This window comes from Lontra canadensis, unplaced genomic scaffold, assembly GCF_010015895.1.
Source record: "Lontra canadensis isolate GAN:19392208 unplaced genomic scaffold, GSC_riverotter_1.0 scaffold1, whole genome shotgun sequence".
Taxonomy (NCBI): domain Eukaryota; kingdom Metazoa; phylum Chordata; class Mammalia; order Carnivora; family Mustelidae; genus Lontra; species Lontra canadensis.
Window position 1 is genome coordinate 68,617,875 of NW_022630995.1, and position 24,952 is coordinate 68,642,826.

The 24,952-nt window shown below is 38.5% G+C and overlaps 1 protein-coding gene across 6 annotated transcripts in view; it reads left to right on the top strand.

Moving 5' to 3' along the window:
• The window catches only part of INPP4B (inositol polyphosphate-4-phosphatase type II B), an 807,880-nt gene that overhangs the window by 546,264 nt on the left and 236,664 nt on the right, over nucleotides 1-24,952 (top strand). For 5 of the 6 annotated variants that reach the window (XM_032857097.1, XM_032857105.1, XM_032857119.1 and 2 more), the window contains 2 exons: nucleotides 2,147-2,197; nucleotides 10,632-10,711. In XM_032857097.1, the coding sequence (XP_032712988.1) occupies nucleotides 2,147-2,197; nucleotides 10,632-10,711 (131 nt within the window). Of the gene's footprint in view, nucleotides 1-2,146; nucleotides 2,198-10,202; nucleotides 10,291-10,631; nucleotides 10,712-24,952 lie in introns of those variants that run through there. The other variant, XM_032857121.1, reaches the window with a different exon arrangement.

Below are 24,952 nucleotides of genomic sequence, written 5' to 3' on the forward strand. Positions count from 1 at the left end.
AAGGGAAGTTCATTCTCTCTCCCTCTCTCCTTCACACATGTACACGCATTGGAAATGGCAAACTAGTCCATGGATATCTTCAGATTTTTTCATAGTATACAACTTTGTGTTAAGAATCTCTTTTTTCCTCTGAAACAGTTTATTTGTAAAGAATAAGTGTTCTGATAAAAATCAATATAAATGTAACGACCATATTGCAGTAATTGTCAATATCATTCTACCCTATTTAACATTATATCACACAACATTATATCATTATATTATATTTGGTGGTTGACTGTGGGTAATAATGAAACCATGGAAAGTGAAACTGTGGATAAGGGGGGGAACTAGTCCCTCTCTTTCCCTCTCTCTCACTCTCTTTTTCTCTCTGGTTTCTATTTCAAAATCACACAGAAAATGTTTGTTTTTCTCTATGGGTTTGAACCCAGTGTCTTACACAAACATAAGGATATACATATATAAAGAGAGAGAGAGAGACAGAGACAGAGAAACAGAGAGAGAGACAGAAAGTGTATAGTGTGTGTGTGTGTGAGAGAGAGAGAGAGAAAGAGAGATCGAGATCATATATATGCACACACTCTATGGTCCTTTACAGTCTCCCCTGTTGATACGTAGATTCCTCATCCTTTGAGGCCAGCTAATGATTTTCAGATAATGAGACTGAATGGTACGTCTGAACATTCTGGACCAAAGAACATTAATGCAGCTACCACACTGCAAATGTTCTCAGCCAGTGAGCGCTGTCGTGAAATCCTGAGTTGAGAGTGTTCTGCAAATTGTGTTGTTTACTCTGTTGGGATCTCTCCTGTCATTTATTTTGTGCTCTGGTGAACAATTCTGAGTCATAATGACTGACAAATTGTGCAAGTGATAGTGCTGGATCTGTCATAAAGACACAAAGAAAGAGCATTAAACTGGAAGTTAAAATGCTGTGTTTTACCCATGGCTTAAGGCTTTTTCCAAGAAGTGGAAACTGTGTTAATGATGAGCAGACCCTAAGGAGCTAGTTCAAGTCTTCTGACATTATGAGCCATATTATAAGTATCCCTTCCACCTGAGAGAATTGACCAGGTATAGTCAGGTATGTCAGGACTTAAAAGGTTTCAAGAGAATTATGATTGGCAGTGTTGCACCTCCAAAGGGATTTTGTGAAAATGACCCCCTGAACTATTGATCGAACACGTGTGCCTAGGGTTCCTCTCTTCCCAGCCATCCCCCCTTTCCTCTGTTCTCCAGTTAAACAGAGTATGCTTGTCTATTGCCCTGTATTCCTTTAATGTGTTTATCTAATCCTTACTTCAAATTAAGATACACTAGATTTAGGTTTTAGGTGTTTCTTGCTTTTACTAGCTTTTCCTTAAGTGAGAAAGATCGTCGTGATTCCTTTTCATTTGAAACATTTTTTTTTTCTTAGAGAAACATCGACTCAGCTGTACATTAGAATCAATATCTGGGGGCAGGAGAGAGCACCAGGAGTTTGAAAGGTCCCCAGGTAGCTCTAACGTACAGCCAGGATTAAGGATCACTGCTCAGTGGAAGATATATGCCTACTTATCATCTAAGGAGTTGATATTTCACTTGGAACACTTTCAAACATATGAAAAGCTTCCCCAGATGACTGATTATTTTACATTATTTCCCTCTCCCCCAGCTAAGAATTAGTTTTCAAATGAATTTAGGTAATGGTATCTGACAATTTGGCCCAGAACTCTCAAGTGGGAGGAATATCCTATAAAGACTGTGGGTTTTGGTGCTCATTTGGAGAATAAATATTTATTGAGCTTGCATGGAATGACTTTCTCTATAACAACTCTCTCCTTCCCCTTGAATATGGAATGAGGGCTGCTTTTTGAGGAGATTAAAGGTGATTCACCTTAAGCCTAGATATCTCTGTATTGGGTGAGGAGTGATGGGGTGAGGACCGGGCAGTTCTGTCTACTTAGGAAAATCAGGAAGCTTAGCGATGATAAAAGGGCAGCTTTGCCGTACCGCAGCAGGTGGTACACCCAGGTGCCTTCAGTAATGATTAACCCCAGAGTTTGAATCATTGCCTGGGATGGAAAATGACACCAGCACCTGTGTGAAGCTTCTGCACTGGTTTCTATTTCAAAATCACACGGAGAATGTTTGTTCTTCTCTGTAGGTTCGAACCAGTGTCCTACCTGAACATAAGGATCCCCTGCCAGAGGTTGGGGTAAGTGTTTCTTATGTTTCCGAAGGGCACATGCATCCCTTCTAAGTTGATCTTTTGGCTTTCCACTGACCTTCTGTTTTCTGATCACCGACAAAGGAAATTGAGTTAAATTAACAGGGTGTGACAACGGAAGGGGGCACTGTCACATATTTGGTGAATTATATGGAAGTCATTCCTTGTCTCTGGGAAATCACCCTCAAATGGATTCATATTTACTTTAGCCTGCTAGAGACAAGTCTAGAAATTGCCCTGCAGGTAGCCAAGAGGCAACTCAGAGCCAGCATTCCTGGACCAACAGAAGGCTAGGGAAATCGCAGACTTGAGCTCTCCGGCTTCGGGAAGGAGGCAGAGAACAAACTAGCCACGGGTCTGTGCTGCTTTCTGCTTCCTGCTATACTGTAACACTGGTCCACACAGAAGCTGCCGCCAAAGTGCAGTCCGGTGTTGCAAAACCCTACAAGGGTTTTCCCGCTGCGTCAGCACCGCCATATCGCAGCTTTTAGAAATTGCAAGAGCAGGAAGAGAAAAACAAGCTTTTTGCTTAGAAAAGCCTGGAGTAGGTGGTGGCAACTCCTGAGGGAGAGCCCAGCAGGCTGAGTCCCTGGGATCCGTACAGAGAGGTTGAAAAAGCCTAGAAAAATGTTGGGTCTAAAGAGGTCATGGGACTGAGCCAACTGTAAGGCCTATGGGAAACTCCCCGCAATCCTACAGGCAGTTGACAACCTTCTTCCAGTTTTTGTGTGCAGCATTGTCTTACGTACCGATCATTTCATCACTGGCAACAGCGGCCATCTAAACCTGCCAAGGGGGCCCTCCACTAAATGCACCAAAGCTTGAGTTGAATTGATGGAGAAGAATGTCAGCCATCTCTGCATTTGATCGTGGAGAAGGAATAGGGCACTTTGTGTTCTCTCATGCCTATCAGGACCTTCTCGTTTTTTTCCCTGGGTACAGGTTGAATAATTCTCTAGTCCCCATTCAGAGGGGACTCTGACTGACTCCTCTGACTTTGAGGTGTTTTCCTGGATGTGATAGAATGAAGAGATTGGCCTCATTTCCTAAATAGTGCATCTCCTGAAATGCTCACCTTCCCTCTCTTCCAACACTACCTTTACATCAACTGGCCATGTCATGTTACTAATAGACCAAAAAGACCATTGACTTTTTTTTTTCTTAAGATTTATTCATTTATTGGGATGCTTGGGTGGCTCAGTCGTTAAGCGTCTGCATTTGGCTCAGGTCATAATCCCATGGTCCCAGGATCGAGTCCCACATTGGGCTCCTTGCTCAGCCAGGAGCCTGCTTCTTTCTCTGCCTGCTCTGCCTGCCACTCCCCCTGCTTGTGCTGTCTCTCTGACAAATAAATAAAGAAAATATTTTTTTTAAAAGATTTATTCATTTATTTGAGAGAGAGAGAGAGAGAGAATGTATGCACACATAAGCAGGAGGAGGGGCAGAGGGAGAGAATCTCACTTAGACTCCGGGAGGAGAGCACGGAGCCTGATACAGGGCTCCATCTCATGACCCTGAGATCATGACCTGAGCTGAAATCAAGAGTCAGATGCTTAACTGACTGAGCCACCCAAGTCCCATGAATAAATTTTTAAAAGTCAAAGTGGTACCCATGGTAACAGAGTCCATATTGAGGGTTTTTTTTTTTATTTAGCTTTAATACTGAACACATATTGTATTTAATGCAATTTTGTATTTGAAAATTTTATAATATTGAGTGAATTGAAAACAGCTTAAAAGTAATTACTGAAAAAAAATGCCAGTGTTCTTAATGATAGGACAATTTGAGACATTTAAACATACCACTTTCTCAACTATATTCCAATTGGCACTGATTAAGAGATCCCCAGGAGACAGAGGTCTATAAACTATAGCCTGGTGGCCACATTCACCAACTGTCTGTTCTGAATATGTTCATTTATGCTGTTTTCCCACTATCATGGCAGAGACATCATGACTTGAGCTAAAATCAAGAGTCAGACACTCAACCGAGTGAGCCATCCAGGCACCCTTAAATTGGCTTCTTCTGAAGCATTGTGAGAAGGTTGCTAGCTCCAAGCACTGGAGGTTCTCTGAACTGATACCATGGTGTATTTGGGATACTGTCTTTGACAAAGACTCAGCCTGGATCAAAAGAAAATTCTCAATTGACATCCTGTGACATGTCTGTTGAATTAGTTAGGAATGCATTCAGAACCAAGTCGCCTGACAAACAGTAGCTTAGAAGTAACAGACTCATTTTTATCATGTTAGAAAAAGATCTGCAGTAATGATCCAAGGCCGTAGCTACTCAAAAAATGACTTTGAGCAACCAGGTTCTATCTACCTTCCAGCTCCTCCTTTGTTAGAGTATTGTCCAGTCTAAACATTGAACCTTCAGAAGTCACAGTCCAGGTGGGCAAAACACTGAAGGATGAATGGCAGCTGATCTTTTTCCTTCAATTCTGGGAATCAATCACTTTTGGGGAAATTTCAGTTGGTATATTGCTGTGTACCTATCACTAAGAAGACAGGAGTGCCCAAGCAGAAGAGAATCTGGGTCAGTTCCCATTGGAACAAAATCAAGGTGCTATTAGTAATGAAAAGTGAGCCAAATAGGTATTAGATATTGGTAATGTCTGCACACTCCTCCTACATGTTAAACTCTGTAAGAGCAAAGAGCCTATTTATTTATTTATTTATTTATTTATTTTTAAAGTGATTTTTTTGTTGTTGTTGTTTTGGTTTTTTTGACAGACAGAGATCACAAGTAGGCAGAGAGGCAGGCAGGGGCTGGGGGGAAGCAGGCTCCCCACTGAGCAGAGAGCCTGATGCGGGGCTCGATCCCAGGACCCTGAGATCATGACCTGAGCCAAAGGCAGAGGCTTTAACCCACTGAGCCACCCAGGTGCCCCTTATTTTGTTCACTCTAATAACCCTAGCTTTGTGTCTAGAAACTAGTAGATTATGATATCTGTATTGAATGAGTTAGAAAGCATACCATGATTTTGGTTTGCCAACCATCTTAAGTTTTTTAGAACCACCAAAATGAAAGGGGGCATCTAAAAAAAATTGCAATGGTATATAAATCTTAATAATATGTAAAAATCTAGTACACTTTTTGACACATCAGAACTTGATAAAATGGCAATTATATTATAGACCTAAGTCTCAAGTGTAGTAAAAATGAGCCTAAATAAGAACAAGTCCACAGGTCCTGGCATTCTAATACCCTCAGAGTACACAATATTGTGGATAGAGAAGAATCACCACATCTTAAGCACCTGTTATGGAGCCCTGATTAATTTATATCTCATCACTTAATCCTCAAAATATTTCTTTGGTCTGAGAGTTTTAGCTCTTGGCCCAGACTTGGCTCTGCCATTACAACCTGCTAAGAACTCTAGCTCTTGACTACTCTGATTTAAAAAATGATTATTATAAATAGTTTTATTATAAATAATTCAAATATGTTCTATACATTTCTTTGCATTCTTAAGCAACATCTATTGGATACATCCAGACCTTTTGTTGATGTCTTAGGGAAGGAGATACCAATATGTGCTGAGACCTTTTGAGGTATATTCCTAGTAAAGATGTAATTTTTAAATATACAACTTTACCCTAAAATGCTTTTTAATGTTTTCTTTCGACCGTTTGTCCACTTTTAATAGATTTCCTCCCAAGTCTCTTTTTTGTCCTTCTGATTTTTTTTTTTTTTCAGTGTGAGTAGTTCATGTATCTTCTTTCCCTATTTGATGGGAAACAGTGGAACCATATCTGTTAGGGTTGTCACTGAAGAAGAAGTACATGGACTATGAAAAAAGGACTATCCTGTGAGTTACATGTAGGGCATGTTGTGTATGAGCCTCATGCTATCAACTCCGGCTCTTCCAAGGCCTTTCAGACTTGTACCACAGTTCTTGTAGATAGTTTTATAAGAATAGGTCAAAGTATTATTGATATATTCATTTAACCTCTAAGCCAGCATTTTTCCATGGAAATATTGTGTGTGCCACAAATGTGTGCCACATATATAATTTCAAAATTTCTAGCAGCCCATGCTTTCAAAAAATTAAAAAAGGAACAGGCAAGATGAATTTTAGTATTTTGTTGAACCCAACATACACAAAATGTAATCATTTCAAAATGTAATCAATACAAGAAATTAGCAATGCTGTGTTTCACACTCTTTTTAAATACCATGTTGTATAAATGTGATGTGTATTTTATGCATACAGCACATCTCAATTCAGAGTGGCCATAAGCCTCGTGCTTGAATCAATGGTTCACCATTGGATTGTACAGTTCTACACAGTACTTGGTAAAACTTGGGAGTCTCTTGGAAATTGTGGTATACAAGAACCCTCTATTTTGATTAGAGGCTTTGCGAGATGAACATAGGTGACAGAGGGTAGGCCAGCTCACAGCAAGGTGTACAGAGTTGTACATCTTGTGGCTCCTTATATAGTACAGCCCAACCAGGGACCACTGAGGGCCTGCTGCAGAGACCTGTGCAACCCCAGAAGCAATCTGAATACTTGTGACTTGCTTAGAGTCCCTGCAAGGGCGGGTAGGATAAACTGTTTATTTGTACACTCCCTATAGAGAGGAACTGGGATTGAAGCAGATGCCCCAACTTTTTTTTTTTTTTCCCCCTGCTTGCTATCACTCTCCAGCCAGGTGAGAGATTAAAATTACGTAGGAAGCAATTCAATGATCATCTGCTCTGGGCGCTTGCACCCAGAATGATCATCATGAGTGTCGCTCTCTCCTGATCAGGTAAAAAAGGCCAGAGACCCATGTTGAGCAGGCAGAGAGCCTGGCAGAAGGAGAGAGAATTGCCACCTGTCCTGGAAATAAAGCCCAGTGTAATGGGGATAAAAGAATGCTAGACTAAAAAGCAGGAAACCTGGATTCCAACTTGGCATCTGCATATTAACTAGTTCTGGGACCATGTGTAAGCTAGTTAACTCCTTTAACTTCCTGTTTTTCCCAGCAATGTACCAAGAGCTTTGCCTGGCTTACTTTGATTCTTATAACAGTAACTATGCGAAAGATAGAGTTATCACATGCAACTTTTCCCTATAGCAGTTATGACGGGGAATGATGAAGTAACTCATTCAAGACCACAGATCTGCAAGCAAGAAGACAGAGAAATAAGGCCTGACAATACCCATTAGTGGATAGCCTGTTTGGGGGCTGGGAGAAGTGATTTAAATGCCCATATTTCCATTTTTTTGACAGAATAACATTTAACATGACACTCCAGACCTCTGAGCTCCAACTCCAGTGAGACTTTAATTTTTTTGTTTGTCTTTCACATTTTTCCACTGATACTAGACCTCCCAGTTTAGAACCTTTAAGATGAGTATTTTAGAAACAGCACTGACGACAAGATGGGAAAGCTTGTTCCTTGAGTTATATTTGAGACTTAAAATTTTTTAAAGATGTCTCTGATATTCCATGGTCATGATTACAGTGACAGCAAAGATAAAATAGCTTTATATTCAGTTACTCTCTTATATTAGCATTAGTGTGCTCTTTTCCCTCCATGGGGATTTAGGTTTCAGAAACAGAGAAGACTGTTTCCTTCTAATTCATTCTTTTACAGGAGTCCGGTAGATATCCGTGTAAATGAATGATGTGTTTTATTTATGTTGACATCAAGCAAATACAAAAAACACCTACCAGAAAGTAAATATAGAGGCAAAGCCATTGTTAGTGTTTCATGTCCCACTGTCTTCAGGGATTTCATTAATGTCCTTTATGCCACACATAGTCACCATGTACAGTTATCTGTAGAATAAAAAAGATAATATTTATATCTAAATAACACCTCCTTGGGTTTGACAAGTTTTCATAACACAGTGCTATAATGTCATTACCTAAATTAGTTTCTAACACATTGTATGATTTCTGTAAAATCTCTTGCTATCTTTTGAGATGAAGGCTGTGGCTGCCAGTTATGATAAAAAAGTTAGACCCATGGGCATTTTCCTTGGTCCCCTGCAAACACGTACAATGAGGCAGTAGGCATACGAGGCAGCCCTTCTGTTCTGAGCACTGGGCATGGCTCAGAGATGGACCAGCCAGAGTCCTGCTTCCATAGCAGCCCCTGATCTGGTGGACAGAGGAGACATTCAGCGGCTGTGGTCACAACTCTACAGGCAGCTGTGCCTCATGGGGTGTGTGTAGCTCATGTCTGAAAATAGCCACTCCACCTGTCTCTCATTGCTACATTCCACACTGGGGCATTTGTCTCTTTTATTGATGAAAAGACCTCAGTAACATCATGACATGTATAGTCTGTTTTATTCACTCCAAAACCATCCATACCTTTGACATTTCAATAGGCAGAGAGAAAATCATTGAAAATTTTGAGGCATCATGAAATCTCTCATCAGTTAAAGAGTTTTCTTTGAGAATAAAGAGTGATTTAAAAACTCTGATAATCAGGGAAAGAAGAAGTGGGATAGACATGCTTAACTACCACATGCTACAATGAAATTCACTACAATATACAATCTGCAAGTTAAAATTGTTTTCATTTCCCACATTTCAGCAAATTATAGTACTTTGTAAATACCTGTGGAAAGAACATTCTGATATCTATATCTAATAGAGTGACTAACTTGAAAGCTAGTTTTTATGCCAGTCGTTCATTCATTTATTGTCAGCAAAAATTTATCACATGCCTACTGTGCACTAGGCAGTAGGAGTTTGTGAGAAAACAAAACAAGGCTCCTTGTGGAGCTTCAAATCTTGATTATTTTCAAAGGAGTTACAAAATAAGCAAAGAAAAAAAATATGTATGTAATATGTATATGTATAAAAAAATAATATGTCCTATGGTGATAAGTGCCAATAGAGAAAAATACAACAGGGTAAGAAATAGGGAATGGGGAAGGGGTGCTTGAAAAGGATGGTCTAGTAGTTATCGCTCATGAGGTGACATTAATGCTTCTCTTCATCTGGATCTCTCCCAGGTTTTACTCTACCATTTGCTGAAAAGTTACCCTAAATCCCTTCATGCTTCACTCATATAGCACTTGGACTTCTTTTTCTAGCTTGACTTACTCTCATTTCATCACTCATTGACGTATCATCAGAGCTTTGCTACAAATAGTATTTTCACCTGACGTCCTTCTCCTAATAATTTAGTCTCATGCTCTTCTGGCTTCAGTGAGTTGGTGTCTAAGCTAGCTCTGTGAGTTTCAAGTTAGTTCATTGGGTTTATCCTTGCTAACGTGTAGGCCATCTCCAACTTTAGAACTGAGTTGTATTTCCAGTGTTTGCCTTTAAGTTTCTTAAAACAGTTCTAAATTGAAAAAAGGGAGAAAAAATTTGACGTGAAGCATGTCTTTCTTTTGCTTAATAATCACTAAGTGTGGACGCAGCCTATTGTGTATGAAATAACCTCACACTTTCGGCTGAAAAGACCCAATTGTGCTTAGACTCCTTAAGCCCAGGCTCTCATTCTAGGGCAGCCCTGAGACAGACCTATGAAGAGAGAATGCTCTGGAAAATGTAGTGAGTTGACTTCTTGTAGAGTATTACAGTATGTAAGGCAGCAATGGCCTAGATGATATGGGTTTGATATTTTCGTGTTTACTTCTTGACCTTGAGGGAAGAATGAGAAATACTATTTATGGTATACCATAATATTGTGACTTTAAATCAGAAGTAGCCCAGAATATTAAAAAGAGATGAAAGATTTGTTTCCTGGAAAAGAAAAACCAATTTGGAGTTTTATTCTTTACATTATGAGTCAAAAAGTGTAGAAAGGAGATATTCGTAGATAGTCAACAGCCAAGCCAGTATGATAGGTTAAAAAAGCAATTTTAGAAAATGTAACAGAGTAAGTACCTTTCTGTTTTGTGTATTGGAATGAAATTGTCCCATGCTAGTATAGAAAAAACAAAGGAAACAAATGCTTTTAAACATTGCTATGATGGGGGAGAAATACAGCATTTCTATTTATAACTTGTACAGAGTCCCACATAAAAATAGCTCCAACTAACAGATTCACTCATATCTGGAATACAAAGTTGTCGCTGCCAGTGACTTGAGGAATTCTAATAAGAACGACGACGGCATTGGTAAATATTGAAAGTTTATCATCTTTTCTTCTATCCCAGTTTTCATAGGGGAAGAAAATTCGCAGAAAAGTCCTGGCTTTGGTGTTACACATTTTGTTCTTTTCTAGGCTCCTGGTCTCTTTGTTTTTAATGGAAAAGTCACCATTTGCACCTTTGGACTTCACCCCACTAGAAGGCTCGATTATCGTAGCTCTGTCAGTTATGATTGTATTTCTGCAAGTGAAGTATCTGTCAGACTCATGCAGTCAACATTTCATTCTTCTAATTTTGTATGATTGGCGTGACAGCAAAGATACTAAGGACTTTTGAAGTTAATGGACACCATTCTGTCTTATTTTCAGCGAAGCTTCCTGGGCTATGCCAGTTTTGAAGTGGGGGAGCTTCTGAAGTCAAAGGAGCAGCTGCTAGCCCTGAGCCTGAGGTGGGTCTCTCTGTCCGCAGAAATGCTGTGAAGTGAAGAGCTGATGACATTTACTGAAGGATGGCTGGGCTCGAAAAGTCCCAGTTCCTACAGATGTTTAGAGGTCAGCTCTCACATGGCTCATGTTCTACACAGCAGCAAGTTACAGTGAAACAGCAGCGGTTCAGGTTCACACTGAAGTTCATGTTTTGCGTGGTCAAAGGTTATCAGTCCGTATGGGGGTGGGGGGAATGACATGATCATTAAACTGATTAAATTCTTTGATAGTAAGAATAGAAACAATGAGCAATTTATTGAATAATTTTTCTGTTACTTATTTAATTTTTCTGTTACTTAATTTTAATTTTTCTGTTACTTATTTAATTTTTCTGTGACTTTTTAAGTCAAGTAAGCTTCTGGGTTTGGACTATGTTTGTTAGTGGCAACATTGCAAATTTATGATAATGGAGGGGACGTTGATTATTCTCTTTTTTTTTAAGTTTTTTTTGTTTCCATCCTATTAAATATAAAACATACGTTAGAACAGAGTCATACTGAAGCAAGCAGTAGAGCAGAGGTAATTTTGAATATGAATACTATTTGTTTTGATAGAGAAGACCAGATAACAATCTTTAGGAAGTTACATAGAATTTTAAATTTTTATTAACATATAATGTATTATTTTCCTAGGGGTACAGGTCTGTGAATCATCAGGCTTAGACATTTCACAGCACTCAGCATAGCGGATACCCTCCCCAATGTCCATAACCCAGCCACCTTATCCCTCCCCACCACCCTCCAGCAACCCTCAGTTTGATTTGTGAGATTAAGGGTCTCTTATGGTTTGTCTCCCTCCCGATCTTTTTAAGCTAGAAGAATGTTAAATAGAATAAACTTTTTAAAAAAACTTCATTATACATTCTAAACAATAGTATGCTGTTTTCTAAGTATATAATAACTCCTATAATTATGTACACATAATATATACCTTGCAGTATTTGTATAGTATAAATAAATGTAAGAATTGTATAGGACAGTCCTTGTAAATCTCAAGATGTTCTTCTTTTGATGAAACATAGAGACCACTCCCAGGGAAGAGACAGTGTCTTAAGTGTGCTTGCCCTCTGCATTGTAGTGGCAAGGACCCACTTGTAAACAATTTATTTCAGTAAAGATGCTGTGGCTTATACTGAAATCTGTACTGAGGTCTGTCTCCTTTTCCTATTTTTTCCTGATCCTTACAGTTTTGCATTTTTGACTTAGGGGAGTATAAAGTAATTTAAAGTAGCTCATACTCATACAGAAAAATAAGCGTTAATAGGTTCTAACGAAGCCATTATCTTCTTTCTCTGCTATGTCTCTTAAACATCTGTTGTTTTGTTGTTCTTATTAAATTTTATTTGGGAAGACATTTTAAAATCTTCACAGTTTTGTGGTGTTGTTCCCCATGAAATTTTGCTGTGGTGATGTTCAGCTTGAAGTTTGTGTGGATCAGCTAAAAAGTCTAGCTAGCAATGTCACTGATACTCTAGAAATATGTGTTAGTGCCCAGCGCGGTGGGGAGACCTGACCAGAGTGCCCCTGGATTCATGAAATGTGATGTCAAGCATTAAGGTAATTTAGGACTACTAGCAGGCCCCATGTTTTCTAGATGGGATGCATAGCCCTCATTCTTCCTCTTGCTGAGGACTCACTTTGATTCTCCATAACCGCCATTAACATCAGCACAATGCTGCACCTTTAGACACTCCCTTTGAAACAGAAATCAGGGGACCACCGAATTCTTAGTAAAATGAAGGTTAGTAAACACACAGAAAACCTTAAGGTGGCAGAACAGGAAGAGAAGGGTCAAGTTTAGAGTACTACCCCTGTAAGCAAACAAGGAATAGAATCAATACATATTTCCACTTTTGATCTTAACACCTCTGCCTAATCCTCATTTGATTTTGATTATATAAAAGGAAAACAAGTTTAACTACAAAGAAATGAGTTTTCTAGAAAAAAAATTTTTTTGAAACTAATTTTGAAATGGCTGGGTTGTTATGCTTTCCCTCCCTTTTCATGCTTCGCCAAATTTGTGAATTTCTCTCTCCATGAGTAGACACTTTATAGACTTATCATAGCCTTTTTGATTTCAGACACTTCATGTTTTTTACTTCAGATGTAATTCATCTTCTCTCCCCTGGCTCGTGAGTCTCAGAGGTACTCTACTGGAAGAACATTAGGTTAGGGATAAGAAGCTTTTTTTTTTTTTTTTCAGTTGTTTCTTTTGTATTGTTTTAATATTGCTTTGTACTAATGATATCTGCATTTTGTTCCTTTAGATTCTAGTCATTATTTTTTAAAAGGTTTATTTATTTATTTCAGAGAGAGAGAGAAAGTGGGGGTGGACAGAGTGGGAGGGAGTGGGGAGGGGATCTCAAGCAGACTCCCCACTGGGCACAGAGTCCCACTCATGAGCCTGAGATCACAACCTGGGCGAAAATCAAAAGTCTGATACTTAACCGACCAAGCCACCCAGGTGCCCCATCCAGTCATTATTTTTAAAGCTGTAGCATTCTCAGATTCCTATGAAACAAATTCACAGAAATAATATACACTTGTACAAACATTCTCTGATAGTAAGCTTCCCCCAGATCTATGTAGTTTTGTGTTCACTGTCCCTTTGAGTTGTTTCTTCTCGGACAATTCTAGTCCTAAAACTCTCAAACAAACTCCACAGAGCACCATCGTTTAATGGGGCTACTATGCCATTTGTGCTTTGAACTTTTTAACAGAATTTGGGATTGAATTCTTTTTTTCCCAGAGAAGAGTGAAAGGAGCAAGAAGTGTGTGTCTTATTTATAGATTTAGACTCAAATTTCAGGAAATATCATATAGTCCATTTTTTTCGAGTTATTGAACAAAATTTACTTGCACGTGTTAGAGAAAAGCCCTCCACTACGCAAAGTGGTGCCTACTCATAGAAGTCGTCTTCCTTTAAATATGTAGTTACTAAATTACTGAGTGTTCTAACATCGCAACTGGACATAATATCTTTATTTAGTACTAACCCTTTTACCTTTGTGTTGTATTTACTTTGTTTTGCTAGCCTACATTTTGTGTTCCTGTCTCCTCTGACTTCTTGTAGATCTGAATTATATTTTCTGTTTTTATTCTCAAATTCATTGCCACATCTCCCTGACTTTTCTACTGCAATGTAAACAAGCTAAGGTCCTTGTATAGAGGATTACAAATGAAGGCCTGAGAGACACTAGATAATCTTGTAATAATAGTAGTAAGAAGAAGAAGAAGGAGAGGAGGAAGTTTCTACATGTTTTATGCTCAGATAAGTATCTTAGAGATATTGCCTCATCGACCCTTATTCTTAATGCCACTTTATAAATTAAGAAAGAGATGTAAAAAGCAGTTCAGTGATTTGCACAAAGTCACAGTGTCCATAAATGGGAAAGCCAAGGTACGGAGCCACACGTTTCCAACTGCAAAGTCTGTGCTTTAGTGACCTGCTTCTCATGTGTTTTGACAAAGGAGAGAACTGAGAACTTGTGAAAACGTATCACACATTATGTGACTGAGGTAATGGAGAAACAAAGCCAGCACTCAGGTGCAAGACCACCCGTTCACGGTTTCTTCCACTTCAATTTCACCACAGTGCCTCGTCTTACAGTGAGTGAAGACATAATGAGTGTCAACATGCCATGAAGAATTCAGACAGATGAGCTGTAATGGCAGAAAGTGGGAGCCAGCCTGCCTGGTAGAGGGAGAGGTTGCGGGACACCTGCAGAATCTGCTCTCACCCGAGAAGCTCGGCATCCTCAGGTCCCAAGCCTGGCTGCTGTCTGAGCCCCTGACAATCATTTGCTCTGCTAACCTTATCTGAATGTCTTAGGGCCGTGCAAGCAGAAATTTGGAACATCGTAGTCCTGTTTCATTATTTAATAAGAGAATGGCAAGATCACCTCTGACTCCTGGAATGGTGCTAGCAGTTGGGAAAAATGACGTCGCTCTTAAAGTATTCAAACAACCACAAAGGCAGAGATAAAGTGGGGGAAGGGTGAAACTTCTTTTTTAGGAAATCCTTCTTGGAAGAAGTGAGACAGATGGATGTGTTTTGACCTTGTCTCTGTTGCACATGACCTTCGTTGCCTATCTCCTTGCAGTTTAGGCTACATTCAGTGCTCATTCATTCAGCAAGCACTTATGAAGAACTTTCCATATGCTAACCACAGTGGTAGGTAATCTTTTGTAGTTGGTGTTACTAATAACACTAATAATGAAAAAATCGTATTGTTTATTGAGCATCTACTAGCGTGCAAAGAAGGTATGAGGTGCTCTTCACGCATGATCTTGAATCTATGCCGCATTATCATCCCTGTGTTACAGCAGCTTTTCTATGATCCCGCAGCCAGTGAGTGTACAAGTAAAATTAGAGTCCAATTTGGTCTGCCTCCGGAGCTTGTTCTATTTTATTTTCCTGCCTCCTAGGAAGCTAATAGAATCTTTGTTTCCTTCTCTATTTTATATTCTGTTCTTTGGAGAGTTTCAGGGGCCTCATTTCTTTTTTCTTAATGCTTTATCTTAAAATTCAATTTCATATGCCCATGACATAGTAGAGGTTCAATAATTACTTGCTGGAATTTTGATTCATGAGGACAACTTCCTTATATTTGTACGGATGCTTGAACGTAAGCCAAGTACCATATATTTCTGAATGGCATCCACCTAAATTAATGCATATAAGGTAGCCGAAGCATTAGAATATATCGGAGACAAGGAACTTTGAGAGTAACAGTGAGGGATAGATTGTAACATGATTGAAAAGCTGAAAACCTTATTTAGAATTTACTGTTTCAGGGCAGGCCACTTTACCTTGTTGCAGAAACTTCCAATAGAGCACTTAACTAGTGTTCTATTATTTCTTCTGTAATCTTTTGCACGTAACCCCTCCAAGTTAAGCAAACATTTATGTAATTTTATCAGAATGGATGTGGCAAAATATTCTTGAATTTATTCATAAAAAGAAAATTTGTTTTCATTTATTGCTTCTGCCACATTTACAGTCGTGCTGTCATGTAACATAAAACATAAACTTCCGTGATCCTAAATAGACATATGGTGTAATGTTTTATAATACCCAGATGTGTGGGAGAGACTAAGAAAGAAATAAACAATACACGCCTACTGTTTGTTTTTAAATTTCCCCTGTTTTATGTAGCATTTATATGTGTACATATTTATGCATATATAAATATGTCATAGATTGTGTGGATGGGTATGTGTTGTGCATCTACATTATTTTAGGATTATTTTGCTTTCTCACAATCTATGAATACTTATTTTCCACTGTTGTCAAATGTGTGTGCTTAGAGAAGGTAAGGTCGGAATCATGAAGTGTTTAGATTTTCAGTTTTTGGTGTGTTTAATTTAACCCTCTTACACACACACACACACGCACACACAGAGATACACATTTCAATTTTGTTTCTATAAATAAGAAAACAATTTTTGAAAAAACCACATATTTTTAACTGAATCTTCCAAAACCACTTTTTTAGCTTGAGATCTGGAAGTAATGATAAGGAGTGATTCCTTGGGCTATGACATGCAGTTTTCTACATAAGCATACTCAAGAGTGATAAAAAGATGAAATTGTAATGAATGTCTCACAGACTGGGAGCATATGCATGTTCTTTAGCCCACAGGGCAATGGATCAGAATAAGTTTGTTACTGAAATGCAAGACGATATCTGAACCCCCACAGTCCTTGTGATGAACAGTGGCCATAGATAGAAGAGTTTTCAAGGATAAATTTCTTTTTCATTTCAGTTAGAATTAAATTTTCATAATTTTCATTTCCTATCACTCCTCATTTCCTATATGCAAGTGATAATTATGCAAGTCTTCTTAATTTAAGCATTAGATTAAAGTCTTTAAAATTCTATGTATGATGAATGCCTCTTTAACAACATCTTTTCTTATCAATATTTATTTGAACTTCAGAAGAATTTACAGTCAAATATTTTAATAGTCATGTAGATTTTGAATATATTTCATTCTCTTTTAAAAGTCTTGCAGTTAGCTTTTTTAGATATCAGAAAGTAAGATTACAGCAGAAATTTCTGATGGTTCCACAACGCTAACCCTTATTATGTCTATAACATTTTCTATATTAAATAAGAGCAATAGACTTTGGCAGCTGAAAAAAAAACCTCATTGAGAGGGAATATCATATCTGTGATTATTATAAAACAGAATAGTATTATACTTTATTGAATGCACCAATGGAAAAGTCAGAAGATGAACATGGCATGCAAAAGCTACTTCATTGATGCTTTTGCATAGAATCTACCAAAGATGCACATTATCAACCCTGAAAGCAATGCATCAGAACTCTGCATTTTTTTTTTTCCTTTGGGAGTGATCAAGCAGGAAAACATGCCAGTTAGTAGCAAGTACACACTCGTGGTTGATCCAGATGCACCTGTAAGGGGAAAGAAAGCCTTGCGTCTGTGGAGTGTTTCCTTCATGGTTTTTGGCATGACCCAAGTGGAGGTAACAGAAACTGCCTCCAATTCTGACAGGTTCTGACCTTGTACATGTACAAGAAGAGGTATTTTAGCTTTATGATGGATTAAGTATGTCACTTGTCTCATCTTATCCAATCTTCTAATAACCTTGCCTGGAAGGGGATACATTTCTGCTTTACAAAAAGAAGTGAGCTGAGGAACACGGTTTGACTTCTTTAGATCACACAGCTGGGACGGGATGGAAATGGGAGATCAAGAGAGAAGTGTCCTTGGTATCAAGGATCTCCTGGAGAATATATATTTTGTTTAGAATAGTAATTAAATAATTTTTGAGAACAGAAGAGATCTGGCCACTTCGGCTTCTCTTTGGACAACTTTAGCAACAGAGAGTGCAAAATCAGGAGGCCACACATCTTTCCCATTTTCAGACAGGGGAGTGTCAGGAAAATATTCCTTTCTTCTCTTAAATTTTATGTCCTTGGCATGGCCCCCACTCTCCTTCATGGAGTTTAGGAGAACAAGCTTCGTGCCTTTTTGCTCTGATCCCATTTAAAAGCAGCTCTTGTCCTTCTTTAAATCTTTTCTCCTTTTTTTCTGAGGAAGGCATGTGATGTAGTAGAAAGAACAGCAGGCTTTTATGCCAGACTTGGGTTCAAGTCCCAGCTTTGCACCAGCTGTGTCACCCGAGGCATGTTATCTGCTCTCTGTAACATCTGTTAACAGAAATAGTAATGACCTCCCTTTGAGGGTAATTCTGAGCAATTAATAAATGTAGTAAAGTCCTGTGCACTGTCTTGCATTAGAGAAAAGCACTCTGTCAGTACTGTTTTCCTTGCTGCTTGGATTAAACTAATTCCCTCAACCGTAACTCAGTGTTTGCTTCGTTTGCTTGTTTAGTTTGTTGAAGTTCTTTCTTTCATTTCTTTTAAAGATGTATTTGTTATTTGAGAGAGAGAGAGAGAGAGAGAACAAAAGGGGGAGGGGAGAGCGATAGAGGGAGAGACTCTCCAGCAGACTCTCCATTGAATGTGGAGACCCATGCAGGGCTCAATCCTGTGACTCCTGAGATCATGACCTGAGCCAAAACCAAGAGTCAGATGCTCAACTGACTGAGCCACCCAGGCACCCCTGAATTTCTTTCTTAAAATGTAACATCCACAATACTCTAAAATGGTCAGTGGCAAAGGGGTCAATTTAACTTTGGATCTGAAAATATTGTTTTTATTATCTGAGAAATAGATTCTTGAAACCTAAACTCTGCCTTTAATCCCTCTAATATCAGATATGGGTTCCTATCAGGTGGCAGATACCGGCAAGAGGCATATGGAGAACAGTTTAGTTAAAACAGAAACAAAGTTGGCCAAAAATTTAAAAACAATTTTTTTTTACTTAAAACTTTAACAATATAGCATTGAAATCAGGACAGAAATTCAAGAATGTAACACAGTGTCAATGGTTGTTAGAGCTTACTGATGCCTTTTATTGCTGAATATATCATAAACTGTCTACAGAAGTAAACTCGAGTGACGTTTCTCAGGACCAGACTGTGAGAATAAAGGGAGACACCAAACACAGAAGTGGAGGCATTTGCTTCTCCTCCTCATTATGCATCAAAGTCCTTTGGGGACAAATTATCAAAAGGCTCTAACGTGAGCCACTTTCTAGTTACTGTTAAAATTATATCAATTGAGTATACAATCAGAAAATGCAAAGTGTACAAATATCATGAGATCAGAACAGTGGAGAAGTTGAAAGAGCAGGTGATTTAGAGACACATTTGAATACACACATACCCGAATCTTGCTCTTCTCTTGTTTAGAAGGAGGGTGGAGTATTCTGACCTCAATGAGCTCATCTGTGGAATGGGAACAACAGTAGTTACCATCTCAACAGATGGGATTCTGGTGAGGCTCCCAAGACTTACTAATGGGAGATGTTTACAGTGGTGCCTGACACAAAGTAAGCGCTCAATAAATGTGACCTATAATGTTTATCTATTTTTTATTGATTAGCTGGCCTAGCCTCAGGTTTTATTGTGTTTTGTTTTTGCAGATGATGCTCAGACATACTGTACAGAGCCTATCAAACAGTACCTGATGCAAAGCAGATGCAAATCATGCTCGTCACCTATTATTAAAATTACCATTCTTATTATTATTATTTGGCATTTCATTCAACTAGACTGTCTTTCATTTATAATTTAAATGGCACTGCAGTTCTATATTCTGCATTTTTCTTTATGTTCCTAATCCATTTTCATGAGGCTGTAGGTATGACCACGGAAACCAATTAGCACTTTCTTAGTTTGCATTATTCAAAAGATGTCATATTCATCAGATTGCAAATTAGAGTTTTCAGTCACCGAAGGGACAGCACATACTTAGAGCACACTTTAATAGCTTCTGCGTTTGTATAGAAAAGCCTGAAATCATTCCTCTTTTAAAATGCAAATCACATGAAGTTAATATCTGTACACAAAGACCTACCTTCTTAAGAAGTTTGAGAGCTAATTTAGCTTTGAAGATAATTTGCAGGAATGGCTAGGCCTGCAAGGAATTATATTTGATCTGAAAATTTGGTATTGGACTTGCCCATATTTACCAAAGTCACTTTCTTCATTATCACCCTGCATTTCTATTGCTCTGGACACATTTATGTCAGCTTTTTCTAAACATTGTTTTGTTTTGCTTTGTTTTCTAACACCAATATCCCTTCATTTATTTGTATATGTTCCTTTTTAAAATAAAAATTTATTGTGTTATGTTAGTCACCATACAATACTTCATTAGTTTTTGATGTAGTGTTCCAAGATTCATTGTTTTCTTATAACATCCAGTGCTCCATGCAATCCATGCCCTCCTTAATACCCATCTCTGGGCTAACCCATCCCCCTCTTCCCTTCTAAAACCCTCCATTTGTTTCCCGGAGTCCACAGTCTCTCCTGGTTCGTCTCCCCCTCTGATTTCCCCCACTTCGATTTTCCTTTCCTTTTTCTAATGTCTTCCATGTTATTCCTTATGCTCCACAAGTAAGTGAAACCATATGATAATTGACTTTCTCTTCTTGACTTATTTCACTCAGCATAATCTCCTCTGGTCCTATCCCTGTTGATGCAAAAGTTAGGTATTCATCCTTTTTGATGGCTGAGTAATATCCATTCGTCTATGTCCTTTTGAATGAAGGAGTTTTATGTCAAATAAGTTTGAAAATCCTCTACTAAAGAAATGAAGAGGGTCACTTTCCTGGAGGACTTATCAGTGCCTTTATTAGTCCTCAAGGCCCTTTGAGGCTCTCCAGAGACAGACATTGCCCACAGCTTTCCCAAACTAATCTGAACACAAGGAGCTTCCTTCATGGAACACCTATTAACAGCTTATCAGCTGCTGCATTCCAAGAAACACGGCTGCATAATTTAGCAAGTACTGATTTCGAATGAGAACAACCAGGTGTTTTCCAGAGAAATATATGAGTGACTGTCTATATGTGTTATCCACCATTTCCCCCACGGTAAGCCTCTTTCTAACACAGGCATCGGTAGGAAGGTATGTGGTCTTCATCTACATAAACACTCACTCTTATCCACTCTCCACCCCTGCACGTTATGCTGCTCTGGAACATGCCCTTACCCACCCCCTGCCCCTAAGCATCGCCTGCCCTGTGGCACTTCACATTCATGCCATGAGCTGTGTAAACACCTGTTCGTGACATTTGTACAGAGCTATAGGAAAGGAATGACAAAATACATGCTGTCTCTTTTGTGTTCATTGACCAGTGTATTTCCAGCTCTCATAAGCAGACATACACTTATTTTTACAATTACCTACTGTTGTAATGACCCCAAACTGAACTTTGTTCTCCCCATGAAAGCCGTGCTTTCTGATGCTTTTCCTTTCTGGGTTAAATTAAGGATCATCAGATAACCTCGACGTAGCCAAAGCTAGAAATCTCAGCATCTTTTTCCAAGTCATCCTTTCTAAAATTTCTTATCTGATTAAAGTTATATCCTTTCCTGTACCCCCCACCCTGTATGTGTGCACATTTATGAACTTTGTGTGCAAAAACCTCGGCCAAGAAATACAAGATAGTAAGTCTGCTTCTTCAGCCTCATCTGCAACCACACATTACACTTGACACTGATCACCACTTCCTCTGTCATGTATAGTGGCTTGTGCACAGTTTACACTTTGCAAAGGTGGAGTCTGAAACCTCGTATTTCTCTGGAACCCTTCTTGTTGGGGTTTTGAGCTTCGTTTCAACCTCAGCCAACCAGAGGGCAGAACAGTGTTTGCACATGTCGATGGTGCACCTTCGATTCTGTCCCACACTGATAACCAATTATGTCTCCTCCATTTTGGGGTACCTCTTCCCCAAAGAATAAGTCTTACCCATCCAGAAAACCCTGGTATTCCCCAGATTTACTCTTATTGGGAGCTTAGAAACAGTAGTCTCCAGGCATGTCAGTGAAAAGTTCTGGTCACCACCACCGCCCACTCAGGCTTCTCAGTTTCCTGTGACCAAATGACAGTCAGGCTTTTGAGTGGGTACCTGAGGAGCAGGTCAAAACGCATCACCGTCCCGGCTAACAGAGGCTTCATGATCACTGGAAAGTCGCCATCGTAAATGGTGTTTCCAGTGAGATCTGACTTTGCTCTTCTATTTATGCATTGTCAGTTCTATTTAATACATAGGAGTGAGCTGTGTTGGAGGTACCATCCCTGAGGGAATATGGAAAGTTACCTGCCCCGGGGCTCCTGGGTGGCTTAGTCAGTTAACATCAGACTCTTGATTTTGGCTCAGGTCATGACCTCAGGGTCATGAGATCCAGTCCAGCAACACCATGGAGCCAGCTTAAGATTCTCTCCCTTTCACTCTGCCCCTCCCCGACTTTCCCTCTAAAAAATAAAAAATAAATTAAAAAAAGAAAGAAAATTACCTGCCCCTTGACAATGTATTCCCCCTTATAGCATGCTCCAGGTAAGAATTTTTTACTCTTATTTATTAGGTAAAATTCATTGATGTCTCTAGTTCTGTAACATAGTTTAGCTATCTCATAATGAAAGTACAGTTGAAAGACATTGTTTGCAGTAAGACTTCAGTAAGGTAAAGAGTTGTCAGGAAAGGAAGACAAATATGATTCTACTAGCGGAAGGTAAGGAAACTAGAAAATATTTTAAAAAAAGAGGTTTTAAGAATGCAGAAGAGAAGGAGGAAATCAAAGATAAAAAGATAAGACGTAGACTGAGAAAGAAGAAAGAGTAGACAAGTTTATTTTGCTGTACTTAATTACATTTAGTATCAATATATGCAAATTTCTTTCAATGTATGCAAACTGTTTTGTAGGCTGCACTGTAATGAGGGATAGTCGCTTCTAATAATGGGCTCGGCCTGTTTTATGGGTGATCTTTTGGGTTCCTTGATCAACGTACATAACCTTATTAGAATAAGAAATGCCTAATAGAAATACCCAAATGCCTGATAGATAAATTGGGTAATTAAAGAGTCTTCTTTATAACATTGAGGGGCAGTGATGAATTTGCTACGCTATGGGAGAGTTTTATATCCTGCATATGAAGAAGTTTTTTAAATTAACTGAAATCATTGAATGAAGATTTAAGTTAACCTGCTCTAAATGGTTCTGGGCATATATCACATTATTACAAGCAAAGGACATGACCAAATTTGCTTATAGATACATGCTAAATATTGCTTCCTTCTTAGGTTCACACATGTAAATTGGAAAGCAAATAGGCACATTCCTTTGAACTTAGTATAAAATTGATTGTTAAAAACAAATTTAAGATGCCATAATAAACTTGGTCTAATTCCCATCCACCCATTGAAGAGCAGAGCAGATAACTTGAATTTCATTTTATCTTCATTTTTATCTTCTTCAACACTGATGCAGTCTCTCTCATTCAAAGCAGGTTTGAAAATTTCAATCCTAAACTTAAGAATGGTGTATGGTGGGGATTATTTTTTCTCATCTAGAATCAAACTGAAGATACTTCAAAGACTTACACAGTTAATAGGAGAGACAGTGTTTAAGGGTCCTTGGGTTTGCTTGTTTGTTGGGCAGACTGCCAGCTAACACTAAATGTCTTGGCTATTGAGACATACCTCTAGTACCACTAAAAATGAATTGTTTCTATGGCCAATTCTATTATTGCTTCTATGTTGTAGCCTTTAAAGTACTTTAAGGTTGTTAGGCCTGTGACTGTAAAATCAGAGGGAGTTAGAATTCCATTACTTTCACCAGGAATGCTAATTATTTTGCTTAAATTTCCCCATGAGTAAATATCATTTACTAATCATAATAATGCCACTGAAATTAGCTTAAAAAATGGTGTTCATAAGTTAGGTTTTAAGGAAAATATCCCTTTATATTTTGATAGGAAAAAAAAAGTTTACTACCTACTCTTTCATGCATCTCTTCCTCCCTTTAGCCCCCAGTGGTCCTTGAAACAAGTACTATTCTTGTTATAAGTGATCTTATCTTTCCTGCCAAATTCATTTGAAGAATATATTTAAATAATAAAGGATATTTAGGAGGAAATGGTAAAAACACATATAATTGGTTTCATAGTGTTTGTTAGTTATAAAATTTTGTTAATTTCTCCGATGTTTTTGTAAATTCTTTGAGTTCAAAAATGCTAGTCATGGATATGATATGGCAGCAAATTTTCCTTTGTGTTTCAGAGCTAAGGTGAGTAAAAGATGGATATATGTATTTTTTGGAGAGTCTTTTTCCTTTTTTATACACTCCAGGTCCATTCCACAATGAAAGCTTTACAAACCTTCCTTCTAATGCCTTCTCTTTAGAGAGATGCAGTCAGAAAAGAGGATTGATGAATTTCCAAGAGATAAGGAGGGTTTTCTTCTGGAACTGATTTCAAGAAAAGAATCATGAACAACTCTGAAGCTAGGGAGGCAAAGAATGGAGAACAAGCAACATTTTATAACAATGCATGAATACTCATTCTGGGAAAAACTTTACCTTTCTATTTTTGAACCATTCATATTACTAATCCGCACATAAAGTTGATTCATGAGGGTCTAATGCAGGCTGTAGGATGGCTGTGTAGATGTTAAATTAGCTATGACTGGAAACCAAGTCACATTACTTCTAAAAATTGTCATCCCTCTGCCATTAACTAGAGGTTAACTTCAAGAAGGAATGTGGGGGGGTCAGTGGGGGGGGTGTGCTCATGTGCGCACACGTGCTTCAGTTTTATTGGCTCAAAGATGAAGACTTTGGATTTAATGATTAGGTAAACGCTAAGGTTTTTGGTTCTAGGAACCTGAGGACTGTCACCATCTATGACTATGATGTGCTTAGAGGAGGATGACTGGGGAGATGAGGAAGAAGGGGTGAGGGTTGCAGGCAAAAGGAGGTGGGGGGGTAGTTTTTGCATTACTGAGAGGACCTAATTAGTGAATTATACAAGGAAAAGGTATTGATTTTTACTGGATAACTTTTGTGTTACTAAAAGACTCCCCTTCCATGATCAAGTTTTAAGAAGCTTTTAGAAACAGAGGTACTGCTTAGAGTTTTGAGGAAACATCATAATCTTCATCTGTAATTGAGAATAAGAAAACCTCATAATGTTGATATTGGGATTTTTAGAAAGTAATACAGGCAATGAAATTGACATAGGGCCTGGTATGTAGTACCCAATCCACCCTGGTCCTCTTTACCATCATCATCATTGTCATCAGCATGAGTGTCCTGTAGCAC